The sequence below is a fragment of the Panicum virgatum genome, chromosome 5N (assembly GCF_016808335.1).
Source record: "Panicum virgatum strain AP13 chromosome 5N, P.virgatum_v5, whole genome shotgun sequence".
Taxonomy (NCBI): Eukaryota; Viridiplantae; Streptophyta; class Magnoliopsida; order Poales; family Poaceae; genus Panicum; species Panicum virgatum.
In genome coordinates, this window is record NC_053149.1 from 50027197 (window position 1) to 50041800 (window position 14604).

General features: G+C 47.8%; 3 protein-coding genes and 1 long non-coding RNA gene across 4 annotated transcripts; 1 reads left to right on the top strand and 3 right to left on the bottom strand.

Moving 5' to 3' along the window:
• Positions 1–3112: 3112 nt before the first annotated feature.
• Positions 3113–4192, bottom strand: LOC120676405 (Werner Syndrome-like exonuclease). Its single transcript, XM_039957672.1, has one exon. It carries the CDS (start codon positions 4054–4056, stop codon positions 3454–3456), a length of 603 nt encoding a protein of 200 aa, XP_039813606.1. The 5' UTR covers positions 4057–4192; the 3' UTR covers positions 3113–3453.
• Positions 4193–4207: 15 nt separating this feature from the next.
• Positions 4208–5420, top strand: LOC120676406. The gene is made up of 2 exons (XR_005675803.1): positions 4208–4720; positions 4981–5420. It is a non-coding gene; the product is annotated as an uncharacterized LOC120676406 (long non-coding RNA).
• Positions 5421–7636: 2216 nt separating this feature from the next.
• Positions 7637–9174, bottom strand: LOC120674896 (protein FAR1-RELATED SEQUENCE 5-like). The gene is made up of 4 exons (XM_039955999.1): positions 9081–9174; positions 8542–8997; positions 8147–8431; positions 7637–8044 (listed from the first exon to the last, which is right to left on the bottom strand). Exons 2-4 carry the CDS (start codon positions 8923–8925, stop codon positions 7637–7639), a joined length of 1077 nt encoding a protein of 358 aa, XP_039811933.1. The 5' UTR covers positions 8926–8997; positions 9081–9174.
• Positions 9175–10186: 1012 nt separating this feature from the next.
• On the bottom strand, positions 10187–11974 carry LOC120674897. Its single transcript, XM_039956000.1, has 3 exons — positions 11448–11974; positions 10875–11145; positions 10187–10788 (listed from the first exon to the last, which is right to left on the bottom strand). The coding sequence occupies exons 1-2, from the start codon at positions 11972–11974 to the stop codon at positions 11004–11006; spliced, it is 669 nt and encodes a 222-aa protein (XP_039811934.1). The 3' UTR covers positions 10187–10788; positions 10875–11003.
• Positions 11975–14604: the final 2630 nt, after the last annotated feature.

The window sequence follows — 14604 nt, forward strand, 5'->3', positions numbered from 1 at the left end:
CAGCGAGCGGGGCGTCATCGCCAGCCACCGGCCGCGCATAGTGCAGCCCTGAGCGGACCGCGTGCCCAGCGCCGCCAACTACCGGCCACGCATAGCACAGCCCTGCCCGGACCGCGTGCCCGCCCCCGCCAGCCACCGGCCGGGCAGACCGTGTAAAGTTTTCATATTGAAAAGGATAAAGTGCTCCCTAAGATTACATATTCCTCGCTAGCTTATGAAGAAACACAAGGTGGGACTTACAGTAAACATTTCAGGTGTCTCCTAGTAACATTCCACAGTTGAATTTACCAATATCTCATCATAAAGGAAAAACAAAAACAAGAAATAGCACCGGTCTCCCGTGGTTCCAAGTTTTCTCCTTTTTTTTCTTGAAAATAATGATTCCGAGTTTCCAGCGCAACAGTCTTTTGAAATTTGAAACAGCTGTCAGCGCTGAGTTCGTTCATACGCAAAAGGTCCGCCGAGTTGTTGCAAAACTTCACTTCGGGAACCCGTGCCGTCCTTGCAGTTCTGCTCTTGCTTTTGGTCTCGTGGTGCACGACGAAACCTTCTTCGCTACTGTGCTGCAATGTTGCTGCCGTGATTGCTTGCTAGATGCTAGCCCTACACTGCTCTACTTGTCCGCGGGTTGGAGGTGGTCGACAGTGAGCAATGGCAGGCAAAGTGAGAGTCATGACCGTGTAAAGTTTACACATATAGAAAAAGGGTAAAGTGCTCCCTCTCCGCTAGCTTGAAGAAACACAGGTTGGACTTGCACTAGACATTTCAGGGATCTCCTAGTAACATTTCGCAGTTGAATTTACCAACATCTCTCAAGCGTTTTCAGGACTCATCATAAAGAAAGGGAAAAACAAACAAAAATAGCACCGGTCTCCCATGGTTCCTAGTTTTTTTTTTTGAAAAGAATGGTTCCGAGTTTGCAGCGCAAAAGTCTTTTGAAATTTGAGATCGGTCATACGCGAAAGGTCCGCGGAGCTGTTGCAAAACTTGACACTTCGGGAACCCGTGCCGTCCCTGCAGTTCTGCTCTTGCTTTTGGCCTCGTGGAGTCGTGGTGCTGTACCTGCTCGCTGGCAGAATCGACCACGTACGGCGAGCGAATCGCAAGCGAATCAACTGCGATGGGTCTCGCCGACTCACGGACCGTGAGCCGAGCAGAGGCGCACCGGGTGGCCGGGTGGGTGCTACGCTGCCGCTGCTGCTCTCCGTCTAGCGTATCCAAGCAAAGCGAGCGGATGCAGCATTGCAGACTACCGCTCCCTGGGCCCCACTCCCTCCACCGCGCCTCGCCTTCCGCTCCGGTGAGCATGGTAGTCGAGCAGAAGGCACAAAACTCTGGATCACACGCGCTGTATTCGTTTGGCTGTGACTGATGACTGATGTTGATATATTATGAGAGAACAGTACTGTTGACTGGCTGGTAGCTGGTGGCTGGTGCTGATTTAGTATGAGAAAATATTACTGCTGGCTGGTTGGCTGACAAGCCAAGCGAACACAGCGACAATCAAATGCTCCAGCGATGGTGCCGAGCCTATAACGCCTTCTACTGGAATGCCGCGATGCCACCAAGACTTGGCGCTGCCGTCTGCCGGTGTCACAACGCTGCGACGCAGACTACTGGATAGACCTGGGCATGGGCTGCCCGACCCGACGGACCCGACCCAACCCGCCTGAAAATAGCCCAACCCGACCCGACCCGAAGAGTTTGATGGGCGGGCTCGGGTCAAAATTTTTGACCCGGTATGACTGACGGGCCGGGCACGGGCTAAAAATTTTGACCCGAAACCCGAAAAATCCGAAGGAACCCGACATTTTACATAGGCCCGGCCCGACCCGACCCGAACCCGACCCGACCCAACTGGCTGTCGGGTCGGGTGCGGGCTCAATTTTACAGCCCGGCCACCGGGTCGGGTCGGGCACGGGCCGCTAGAAAAAACACCGGGCTTTTTTTGGCCCGACCCGAACCCGACTCGGCCCGGAGGATGCCCAGGTCTACTACTGGAGCAACTTGTTCACTATGTAATCAAACCCCGTTTGCCTTGCTAACTTAAATCATTCCCCGCAGATCTTACACTGCCTTTCATCACCGGCTTCCCCCGCATGTGGGGACTCTTCGTCCCTCCGGTATTGAGAAATTTGGATTTTTGACACTATTCGTTGGGCTTCGCGAGTTCAATATTCTCAAGATTGACTTCGTAAAATTGACACCCTCCTCGTTAACATCTTGATTTCCTTGACATTTTTATTGTTTTAATGATTTTTAATTCATTTTCCCACTAAAAACCTAAGGAATTGACTAATTTGCCCCTAGGATATATTGTCTCGGTTGGTTTGATTAGGCAACCATACGCCATCGTCGACCCCTCTGGCAGCCCGCCGATTGCGTTGTCGTCGATCCCGTCCGGCAGCACGCCATCAATCGTCACCCGTCGCTGCATCAAAAACTTCTTGGCCATGAGCCTATCCTAGCAACTGGTTACGGCTCTCGCGCGCTCCGCCAGTGAGACCGTTAGTGGTCTGCATGGGGCCGGGGGATGCCGCCGCCGGCGCTGCTCGTCCTCTCCTGGAGTTCATATGCAAGCTTGAAGTGCATGCGCAATCTGAATTTGGATAGAGCATGGAGTGCCTGCACGTCGGGAACATCTGATGATGTTCAGTAGAATAGGATAGAACGATGAGTTCACAGCGGCGGCGGCAGTGGATGGCAGCGTTGCAGACGGCGGCCTGCTGGACAGGATCGACGACGCAGACGGCCGGTGTGCTGCCGGACGGGAACGGCATCGACGACGTAGTAGACGGCCGGCAGGCTGCCGGAGGTGTCGCCGATGGTCTGGCAATCGATGATGGTGCGTGATTGCCTAATCAAGCCAATTAATTAAGACAATATATCCTAGGGGCACATTAGTCAATTCCTTAGGCTTTTAGTGAAAAAAGGAATTACAAATCATTAAAACAATGAAAATGTCAAGGAAATCAAGATGTTAACGAGGAGAGTGTCAATTTTACGAAGTCAATCTTGAGAGTGTTGAACTCGCGAAGCCCAACTAACATTGCCTAAAAAAAAAGCTCCGGCGATGCTAGTAAACATCATTTAGATCACACGAATGCTTTGGTGACGCTAGCAAAACTTCTTTAAGATTAGATCTCACGCCATTCATACCGACGCAAATACCTGATTAATCACCTGATATTCAGCAAACATGAACGAACACATGACACGACAATGCTCCAGAATTACTCCCGTCTCCACCGCGGCTGCCCTGATTATTCCTTCACCCTGGAAATCCCTAAGACCTTACCATACCAACTAAACCTAACAGCAATCACGAGAGAAGTCGAGCCCGTTCGGAAGTGCTGGATCTACGAGTCTAGGACAATCTGGAACAAAAAAGCACTGCAATTTCCATGGACACGGACTCGCAGCGGCGGCCGCCGGACGACGTTCGATCAGGGATCAGTTGTCGCCGGTGAGCAGGATCCGGCCGACCTCGAAGGAGACGAAGGCGTCGATGCAGGCGTACTTGATCTGCTGGTCGGAGAGGTAGTAGTTGTCCCAGGGGCCGACCCTCACCGCGTCCGGCTTGTCGATGTCGACGCCCATGACGGCGCTCGCGATGGCCTTCAGCCCCGCGTTCCGGAGGTCCGGGCGGCCCATCTCCTCCGCCGCGACCTCGGCCAGGTCCACCGTGTTGGCCACGTTCAGGCCCTTGTCGTTCCAGAGCCGCTCCGCGTCCGCCCCCACGCCCACGCCGGCGAACCTGTAGTCGTCGTCGCGGAGGAACTCACCCAGCGCGTCGGGGATGTAGTCCGCGTGGAGCAGCTGGAAGATCAGGCAGCGGCGGCCGACGCAGAGCTGGAGGAGCGCGGTGCGGCTGTACCCACGGCCGAAGATGGGCCTCCACTCCACGTCGAGCCCGACGACGAGATTGCTCAGGCGGCGGCGGTGGACGGAGAGGACCTCGTCGATCCAGGCCTCCACGGCATCGCCGGAGGACGTCACGGTGGTTCTGATCTCGCCGCGCTCGAACATCACCCTGCACACCTTGGTCTCGACCATCGGATCCCTTCTCTAAACCCTGCTCTCTTGCGAAACAAGATGGTCTGGGAAAGGTGAATCAACCGGGCTACGAAAGGCAACAGCTTGGAGAGCTGGGGTATCCGGCCATCCGGGTATATAGCACAGGAAGGCGGAAAATCATAACCCCTTCGGTATGCCACCCCTTACCTTATCTCCCACCGCTCATTCTGCCGCTCGAGATTCGTGTTGGGCCTACATGTGACTCTCCGGTTGCTCCATTTTCTCCCGGCGCCAACTCGAGAGTAACTCGCCGCTGTCTCGCCCGTGCCTCCGTGTGTCAGTGTCCGTGCCCCATCCTTCTACCGCTGCTCGCCATTGGCATCTGAGTTTCTTCTTCCTCCGTGCCGCACGCTATTGAGTTGCTGATTGCAGCTTCTTCTTTCTCGCTGGTTACAGCTTTGTTGCTTATTCATCCACGCCGCTCTCCATTGCCGTGCTGGTTGCAGCTTTATCTTTCCTGCTGACTAATTTTGTAGTCCTCGGTGCTGCTCGCCGTTGTCGTGCTTTTGATTCTTCTTAGATGCTGTTGTTGTGCTTGGCCTCCATTACTTCCCAATGCATATTTAGATCAACATGGCACTTCGGTTGGACATGATGCCAACACTTGGCTGCTGTTGGAACTTGGTCACCGTGGATGAAGCAGGTAAATCCATTAGTTCTCATTGATTCTTCTTTCTAGGCCTAGCCGTCAATCAATATCGGCATGCTGTTTGCTGATGTTGGACTGCAACTCAGTGGAGCTGCAGATGCAATTTCAGAGGACAACTCTATGCTAGTGCAGAGATATCTCTCTAGTACAATCAAGAAGCTTGAATGCTGGTTATTTTTCCCATTTATTATGTTGTTAGATGAATGAATATGAATTTTTGAAAGGAGTGCATTCACTTTGTGTGCTCGAACCAGAACTCGCAGGTAGTGATGCTGAGGATTTCAGAAGTTGTAGTGCTACTTTGGCTTCCTGGATTTTCTGAACTAAAGGTGATTACTGAAACGAGGCCAAGCAAGCTACTGGAGCAGTGGAAAAGCTTCAGAAGAATGTAGATGAACTGCGAATGACGGCCCAAAACAAAAGGATGATGAAATCGTCAGATTGCAAGCTGAGGTGACTACTGCCAAATATGAGATTTTGATTCTTGAGGGTGAGCTAAAACAAATGCGCTCCATGGTGAAGGCTAACACATAATACTGGATTTCTGTAATGTTCATCAATGTTAAAAGCACTAGTCAATGATCAAGTTGAGCTCTTCAACTGAACTGTAACTAGCCATAGTTATGTCAAAAATAATACATTTCAGATGCTATTCACTGGAGAGATTTACCACGATGTTTGATTTAATACTAAACAATTCTCTTCAGTGCTCTCACTCTGCATGATTCTTCAAACGAGTAGCACCACAACTTCTATTACGTAACATGATTCTGATTTATTGATTGACCAACACAGCACTGATAATCTGAAAGGTATTCAGGTTGCAGGTTACTAGCTCAAACGTAAAACAAGACATAAATTACTCAAATCAATGTTAATTTGTCTCAAACAGACTAATCATACCACAGTTACAACACATTAGACAAATGGTCCGTTAAATGATCCTTGGATTAAGTTCCAGAACTGGAATTACATGAATTTTTGGCTAACAGTTCATGCCAACATGTTTACCATATTAGGCACCATATAGAAAAGTTTCTATACAGTGTCAGCTTACATGTTAATTTAGAGTGGCATCAGGATGTGCCCTCTAAACAAAAAAAAAAAAGATTCGCATGCAGCAACATCACAGATTATTCAAGATAATATGTGTCACCGTCATCTTCAAGTACCAAACACTCTTCCGGGGTGTGTCCGCTAAGTTCACATCGACTACATCGAGTTGCATCCTGATTCTTTTTTGCCTTTCCCTTCTTTGGTCTTGGAGGATTACCAATACCACATCTTGTTCTATTGTGACCTGCCACTCTACATTCTGTGCAGAAAGTACTTTGGCGTGGCAAACCTGGATTATCTATTGATGTACCAGACAGTGTTTTAAAAAACATTTTTAAACATTGTTTAATCTTGATTAAACGCTGAACGGTGGCCAAGCGTTGCGTTTAATCACAGTGTCATTTAATCACAACACACATTTAATCATGTTCAATCTACGTTTAATCAAAAAAACTCTAAACTATAGGCAAGCGTTCGCCTAGCGTCTAGCGTTTTTTAAAACCTTGGTACCAGATGCTTCATTGCTATTCAACTTGGCATTCTTCTTTGCTGAACTGCCTAAGGATTTTTGGCTTTTGACCAAAGTTTTTTTCTTAGAAATAGTACCCCATTTCACCATGTGAATTGTGTTGTGGGATTTCTAGGGGACCCACTGCCGGGTGGCGGAGCGCACCCGCCTATTCCCAGAGAGGGGGTACTCGGGAAGGTACTAGGCGATTGGGCTGATCTAGCTTTGAGACAAGCACACAAGAACACATGATCTAGAGTGGTTCGGGCCGCCGGAGCGTAATACCATACATCCACTGGGAGAGGTATTGATCTTGGTTGTGTATGAATCTATCCTCTGCCGGGCCTTGGCTTTTGCCCAGCCTGAGTTTTTCTTCTAGCGGGCGCCCCCTTTTATAGACCAAGGGGTGCGGATACATAGGACGTTGGGGCCCCGACAAGTGGGCCCAATGTGACTGTGCAGCATACTGCAGAGTATTTAAATGGCTACAGTGGTTACGAATCTTTCCTCCGATACGCTTCCATGCCTTGCTGACCCTCTGACGAAGGTTGGTCTTCTCTTGTCCCGTCAGCAAGGTGCCCGTTGGGGGAACGTAGCTTGCGGCGTGACCTGTTGAGGCTATTATGTAGGCGTCATAATGGGTGAAGCCGAGCCGTCGTATACATCTGTTATGGCAGACTGACAGGCGCGGCGTGGGCGGCGCCAGCAGCCCCACTATGCATCTTGGTAATATGCGATCAATAGTGCCCCCTGGTCAAAGAATCGCCTCGGCTTCTGCTACATCAATGCGGACGTCCTCCTACCACAATGAATACAGCGGTAGGTGAACTTTAATATGGAGACCAAGCGGCTTTATATACGTGTCTGTGCTTACAGACACGTGGCGGCTCCGGACCACCCCGAGGCGGAGTGTCGATTCCTTCCCTTGGCGAGGGGTCCGGTTACTATACTGGGGGTCCGAGACCCCAAAGGGGGGTCCGGGGTTCCGCGGGGATCCGGACCTCCACGGGAGGTCCGGAGCCTCCGGCTGTTCAGGCTGAGCGCCTGTTTCTTTCGGAACACGTGGTGCTCCCGGACCTTTCCCAACCAGAGGACGGGTCCGGGACCGTTGTCGGGTGAACAGGGCTTCCGGATCGCAATGGTTCGGCTGCTGGACGTAGTTAAGGATAACTAAAAGGCTCCTCTTGCCTAGACACAGTAAGAGGGGTACCCCAGTTTTGGGGTACCGACAAATTGCTTTGGCACAATTCTTTCCCGAGGACTCACCACTTGAAAGAAACCTATTGGATCTAGGTTGTCCGCGCGCTCTGTTCACTAATGGAGCTTTAATGTTCAAAAATTCTGTGTCACTCATGCCAGCGCTGCTGCCTGCTGCTTGCTGCTCCATAAATATTTGTCTTTTCTCCCTGTGTCCGACTGAATGTAGGATACACCATTATGTGCACCATCATCATCAGTTGTGGAATCTCCGACAGTTTTCTTGGTTCTAGCAAGCAGTATGTCGTCAACTTCTTTAAAAGCAGCATTAAATGCTTCATCACAACTTGAAAGGTTTCCATGTCAATGTTACCCTTGTTTACAGCCATAATAGCATTTTGATTAAGCATCGCCTTGTTATGTGTCAGTGGCTGCTTAGTCCCAACATGTTTACTCGGGAACTTGAAATGATCAGGCACAACTTCTTTGGCGCTGCGTGTCCAACGCTTCATAACATGTGCTTCTGGTATCTCAGCAACATCAAGTCGAATCATAAGCTGCAAGTCCATTAAAATCAAATATTAGTAGTCAAAAAATAAGACAGTAACAACATATTACAACAAAAGAATGTTGCTTTCTTTAACAGAAACATGATTTACCCTTAGTATATGGCAACATAGAATCCCCAAATGTTCGAACTGGCCGCATTCGCAAGAATATCTTGTGCCTCCACCTTCCACATACACCATAAAATGAGATTTTGCCCAGGTAGGTTTGTTATCAGCGTTGTTATGTGAGATGACATAATAATTCTCCCCTTTCCCGCTAACAACAAAGTGGGATGCCCTATCAATATGCTTACGGAATAACATGAATATGGCTTTAGTGTATATCTTTAAGGCATGCCTCTCAATAGGCCACATACGTTTGTGCTTCGTTTCAAGCTGCATAAAAAACAATCATGAATGTCTTATAAGGCAAGCAATTTTGGGAGACGAACTAACTGCTCAAAAGTATGCTGCAAACAAACTATAAACAATACAAAGGTTTTTACCTGCTTTGTCTGGTACTCTTGCCTACCCTCCTCCATCTCACGGTCCTGCAACAGCAACTCGAATTGAGAAACAAAATGGTGCATTGAGGAGTTCCTTGGCACAAATCTTTTGAGCATCATGTTAGCACTCTCACTCCTTTGGGTACTTGTCATTCCTGCACAGTAGTTGCCCTGACACCAAGCTTTTGCCCATTTCTCTCTACACTGGAAAGTCCTTATCATGAAAGGGTTGTCTGCGATTTTGTATCGGCAACATAAATCTTGCCATGCCAACTCGAATTCTTCCTTGGTCAGCATGTCATTAACAATAGCAAAGAACTGCTCTCTGAATGTTGCATCCCTTGTGAACAAACGTCCTAAATTCTTTCTAATACCCTTTGACATGCCACTTACACCATATATGATATGTGCCAGGCCATACCTTCCCTAAAGCAATAGTCATGGACTTGCACATATCTGAACCAAATTGAAAATAGCAACACAATTAAGTTATGATCAGTGCTGCTTCCATGGAAAAAAGTATAGATTTGCATACATACCGGTTAGCACCGTCTTCGGTGGCTCTCCTTCCATAAGCTTGAGGAATTCATTGAAAACTCATTCGAAGCGATCAGTGGTTTCTTCTTTCATCAATGTTAGCGCGCCCCACCTAGCCAACCCGACCATAAAACCCAGGTGTTATAGTGGGAGGGTGGGGGCTTTTATCCATAGTCCATCATTCCCCCTACGGCGTGCGAGCCCGGCGTAGCCCGCAGCAGGTTCTAATGCCCGGCATAGCCCGCAGCAGGTCTCAGCACACGAGAGGCGCAGGGGAAATCGCGCAGCGGAAATGCGTGGCCGGGTGGGTTCGACCCAGGACCTCGGCTCTGGTACCATGTTAGCGCACCCCACCTAGCCAACCCGACCATAAAACCCAGGTGTTATAGTGGGAGGGGTGGGGGCTTTTATCCATAGTCCATCATTCCCCCTACGGCGTGCGAGCTCGACGTAGCCCACAGCAGGTTCTAGTGCCCGGCGTAGCCCGCAGTAGGTCTCAGCACACGAGAGGCGCAGGGGAAATCGCGCAGCGGAAATGCGTGGCCGGGTGGGTTCGAACCCGGGACCTCGGCTCTGGTACCATGTTAGCGCGCCCCACCTAGCCAACCCGACCATAAAACCCAGGTGTCATAGTGGGAGGGGTGGGGGCTTTTATCCATAGTCCATCATTAAGTTTTTGGGTTGAACTGGTCGGTGCATGCAACTCAATATGGTATCAAAGCTAGAGGTCTCAAGTTCGAATCCTGGTTAGCGCAATTAAATAAAATAATTGTTGCTCGCTCCTATTCCACGTCTGAGGCCTGAGGGAGCCTCCATGTGAGGGGGAGTGTTGGAATATAAGTGAATTGCCCACCTCTCCCCATCAGCTTAAGCTTTTGGGTTGAACTGGTCGGTGCATGCAACTCAATATGGTATCAAAGCCAAAGGTCTCGAGTTCAAATCCTGGTTAGCGCAATTAAATAAAATAATTGTTGCTCGCTCCTATTCCACGTCCGAGGCCTGAGGGAGCCTCCACGTGAGGGGGAGTGTTGGAATATAAGTGAATTGCCCACCTCTCCCCATCAGCTTAAGCTTTTGGGTTGAACTGGTCGGTGCATGCAACTCAATAATCAACACTCCAGCATATATTATACTTTGGAAGTGGTTGTTAACACCAACAAAAAGCCCAAATGGCATGTTGTAGAAGTTTGTACAATATGTCGTGTCAAAGGTGATTACATCACCAAAACAAGAATATTGTGCACGGCTTTTCCCACTGCACCACATTAGTGTTTTGATTGTACTATTCTCACCCAGCTCAACACTCCACTGGAATCCTGGGTCTTTTTCTTTCATTTCCTTGAAAATCTCTATTTTCTTGATCACATCATTATCCATCTGCTCCCTTTTAAGCTGGTTACATATTGTACGTACGGATCTCTTGGTGCAAGGAGCATCCCCAAGACTTCCGAACATCCTACTAATTATGCAACGCACTTTGGTTTGGCTGACATCATTTTCACGTAGATACCTGATCATATCAAGTGTGTTCTGATCTAGCTGCTTGTGTGACGGACACTCCCTCTTTTCAGCATAGCTTTCAGCAAGCTCATGATTATGCTCCTTCACAAATTCACTGATATACCATCCATCATCATCAGTACGAAGTAGCTTGATTCTTGCTTTGCATCTAACTTTCTTTGTCCCTGCCTGGACACGGCTGTCAGACCCCTGCAAAATATTTCCATATGAAAACATATATGTAGAAGCTACAGCAATTATAGTTAACTTGGAATAATTAGATCATTGAAATTTACCCCTTGGTGGCAACATATTTCCTGCATTGATCTATATGACTTGTCATCATTCATACGCCTTCGATTGTATATTATGCCAAACCCAATCTCCCAGGAGTACATGTTATAGAATTCCCTTGCTTCCTCACGTTAATCAAAAACCATACCTCGAACTGGTTCAAATATGGGCTGATTTTTTCGATTTCCTGATGTCCTCAAAGCTATTTCTATAGCACCCATGTCTCTTGGATTGCGGCAATTACTTCTAACAGCACCTTTTCTAGCTCTTTGACTGCAGAAAAATGACATTTAAAAGGGTGCCGTTGAATACTTCCAATACTTAAAATAAACATTGTGTTAAAGACCAATGTTGCATAAAAATTGGCAAATCATGGGATGCTAAAATAAAGCATAATACAATGGATTTTTCAAGAAAACTGAATGAGCAATGGTCCAAAATTAGCACTAACAAATGACCACAGGAGACTATATTACAGTTTTATTAGCACATTGTACCTAACAGTTGTGTTAATATAATGACGCTATGCAAAAATGTACCAAACATAGCATTCCTATATTAGTTAGGTATCTTACCGTTTCTTGTAGCCGATGGTCTCGACTTCTAGATATTTAGGACAAATCTCCTGAGCTAGTTCAATTGTTACACATCCACAATCACCAAGATCACATGATGGTACATCTTGATCACTTTGCAAATTGTAATCTGCATCTGAATAATGATTACCTTCTTCTTGTTCTGCAAATTGTTCAAACTCTTGCTGATTTTTTTCACTGAAATCATCATCAATCTCAGTTATGTCACCGTTGACACAAAAGCCACCCCCGACATTGTAATCATCAACTATTCGGACAAACTCTTCACTTGCAATGTCATCACTGAAACTAGCAACATATTCATGTACTGCATTGTAATCATTGCATTGATTAAGTTCTGCTTCCTCTGCGTCACTCATTTCTTCATCTGTATCAGCACAACCTGAGTTCCAAGTTGTTGTCTCCTTCTCAGATTCAGTACCTCCATAGTACCCCTCTTCAAAAGGTAAAATTGTCTCCTTCTCAGAAGAACCCAATCTCGTACGTATCGTCACCCGTGACTCCATCTGCCCCCAATAACACTCTAGTTCGCCTCAAATCAGTTTCCCTCGCCCTCCTCGGAAAATCATAAAGGAACATTGCCGCTGGATAAAGAGTGCCGTGGCACACCGTTGTGGGAAATACCTTCTCCACAGGAAGGACCAAAGAGTCCAAACCGTGCGCCATGTGAAGACGTGTAAATGGTACATTTACCTCTGAGTTATCTCGGTTTCGCACCATTTCTTTTGAGCCTCCCTCCACAATTTAGCAAGTATCAATTTGGAGAAGCTAAGACCCTCCACAGCATCTCTAGTAAATTACTAATCTCTCTTACCTTATATATTTTCTCTCTTCACAACCAATAATACCTTTTCCATTTTTTACAGCCAATGTTGTAGCAGATTAATCAAAGAATATGGTAGGGAAATTCCTCTACATTTACATTTGAGTAGGAGGGACGCACATTTTTTGTAATCACCAAAAGTATTTATTGGGGATGGAATTGGTAATCTGCTGGAACATCTCCTATTACAAAATTGATAGTTTGTTAGTATCCGGGAGATGAATAAGTAATCTGCTGAAGATACTCTAAGATTCCCAAAAGGCCTTATTTCTTAAAGGAGTTAATTTCTCATATTTCTTGTCTAACTTTTGTTAAATGTCACTTCCAAAAGAATATATGGATTTTATGAAATTATTTTAACACTTTATTTTTTTGTTGTTTATTCATATGCCTTGAAATTCAGAAGTGTCTCTCTTGCACAACAAGATGGTATGGAAAAGCAAAATCAACCACACTCCGTGGCCCCAATGGAAGCAGAACTAGAAAGTGGAGTAGCAGGATGCCACGAGCCCGGGACCAAAGATCGGGTAGTTTACATCACCCCAACTATACTTCCTATAACATCAAATGTTTGGACATTTTCGGAGTACTAAATATAGATTAATTATGAAACTAATTACACAAATGGAGGCTAATTCAAGAGATGAATCTGTTAAGCCTAAATAGTTCATGATTTGACCATGTTGTGCTGTAGCAAATATTAGCTAATGATAAATTAATTAGGCTTAATAGATTCATCTTACGAATTAGCTCCATTTATACAATTAATTTTATAATTAGCTTGTATTTAATGCTCCTAATTGAGGCCAAAAATTATGTGTAATGTGACGTGACTAAACGTTAGTCATCTGGATCCAAACAAGCCTATAAAGAGGAGGAAATGGAAGCACATTTGCGTCTGCTCTATTTCAGTTTCACATATTGTCTCTTTTGAGCAGAAGCCACTGCCTCTCCGATTAGCAAGCAACAATTTAGTGAAGATAATGTTCGCAATGCACCACGTGTGTTGAAGGAGTCGATTTTCTCAGCTCTCTTGTCAACTAGTATGGTTAAGTGCCACTTGAAAGATCAGTATACACGTTTTATGCCGCAATATATTAACATTTTCTCCATTTTGCTATTTATTCATGTGTTTCTTTGAAATTAGTAAACACATCGGTCTTTTTTTGAAAACGTAAAACTGCAAGTGTTGCTAGGGCGTTTTGGGGAAAGCTGGAGTGCTTTGCTGAAAGAGAGCATGCTTTGAGAAACTTTTGCTTTTTGCGTTCAATGCAGCAGTACAGGCGTACAGCTGCTTTGCTCCGCGCGCACATCTGTTCAGTCGCTCACTGGCAGGACCCAGCACCAGGAGAAGGCAAGCGAATCAAAGTTCTTTTTTATAGCTCCTAAAAAAAAAAGTTCTTTTTTTATAAAAAGCGAATCAGAGTTATCAGGTACTAACTTTGACCCATATTTTCGTCCATGCCCGTTGCCCGGCGTACAACTACGAGAGGAGCTCAGTCATCGCCACCTGCCAGATCTGACCAGTGCGGCATCTGGGGCTAAATCTATTCATCGCGCGTGCGATTTTCGGACGCCGCATCGCAGAAGCGCTCCCCCTCCCCTGTTCATCTTCTACCTCGCGACAGGGGAGGGGGCGCTGCCCCAGCGAGCAAGGGGGGAGGGGGAGGGGGCGGGAATGGGTGGTAGGTGAGCGGAGCGGCCGCCGGTGGCCGAGGTGGTGGCGGGAAGCGGCGGAGCTTATGGATCCGGGTTGCTGGGGGGCTCATCGGACCTAGAGGACGCCCCAGGGGGACAGGGAGCGGAGGAACGGCACCAGGAAGGACTCACGGAGCAGGGCGGGAGGGAGTCGAGGAGGCCTCGCGCGCGGTCCGTATCGGCGGTGGCGATGGTGGGGCGAAGCGGGAGGGAGGACAACAAGAGCGCAGGGCAGGAGGATGCGTACCAATCGAGGAGGAGTAGGGACGTGGCCGGAGAGATTGGGAGAGCGAGGAGGAGGGTCAGACAATGGGGGTGTGTGGGAGGAGAGCATGGCGCGAAGGCGGGAGAGGCATGAGCACCTCCGGCCATGACATCGCGGCGGCGCCGGTGGTGGAGGTGAGTGCTGCTTGTGGGCGCCGAGAGGAGGGGACGAGCGGGTTCGCGAGTGTTCAGATCCGCCGCTTAACGGACAGAGAGGCTCGCACTGACACGATCGAACGGTCGACATCACGAGCTGGGCGAATCCGACGGCTCGTGGGCTAACAGGCGACGTGGACCCGCTACCTGCCCACGGAATAGACCCCCGCGTCTGGCATGTCCTGTCTCCTCTCG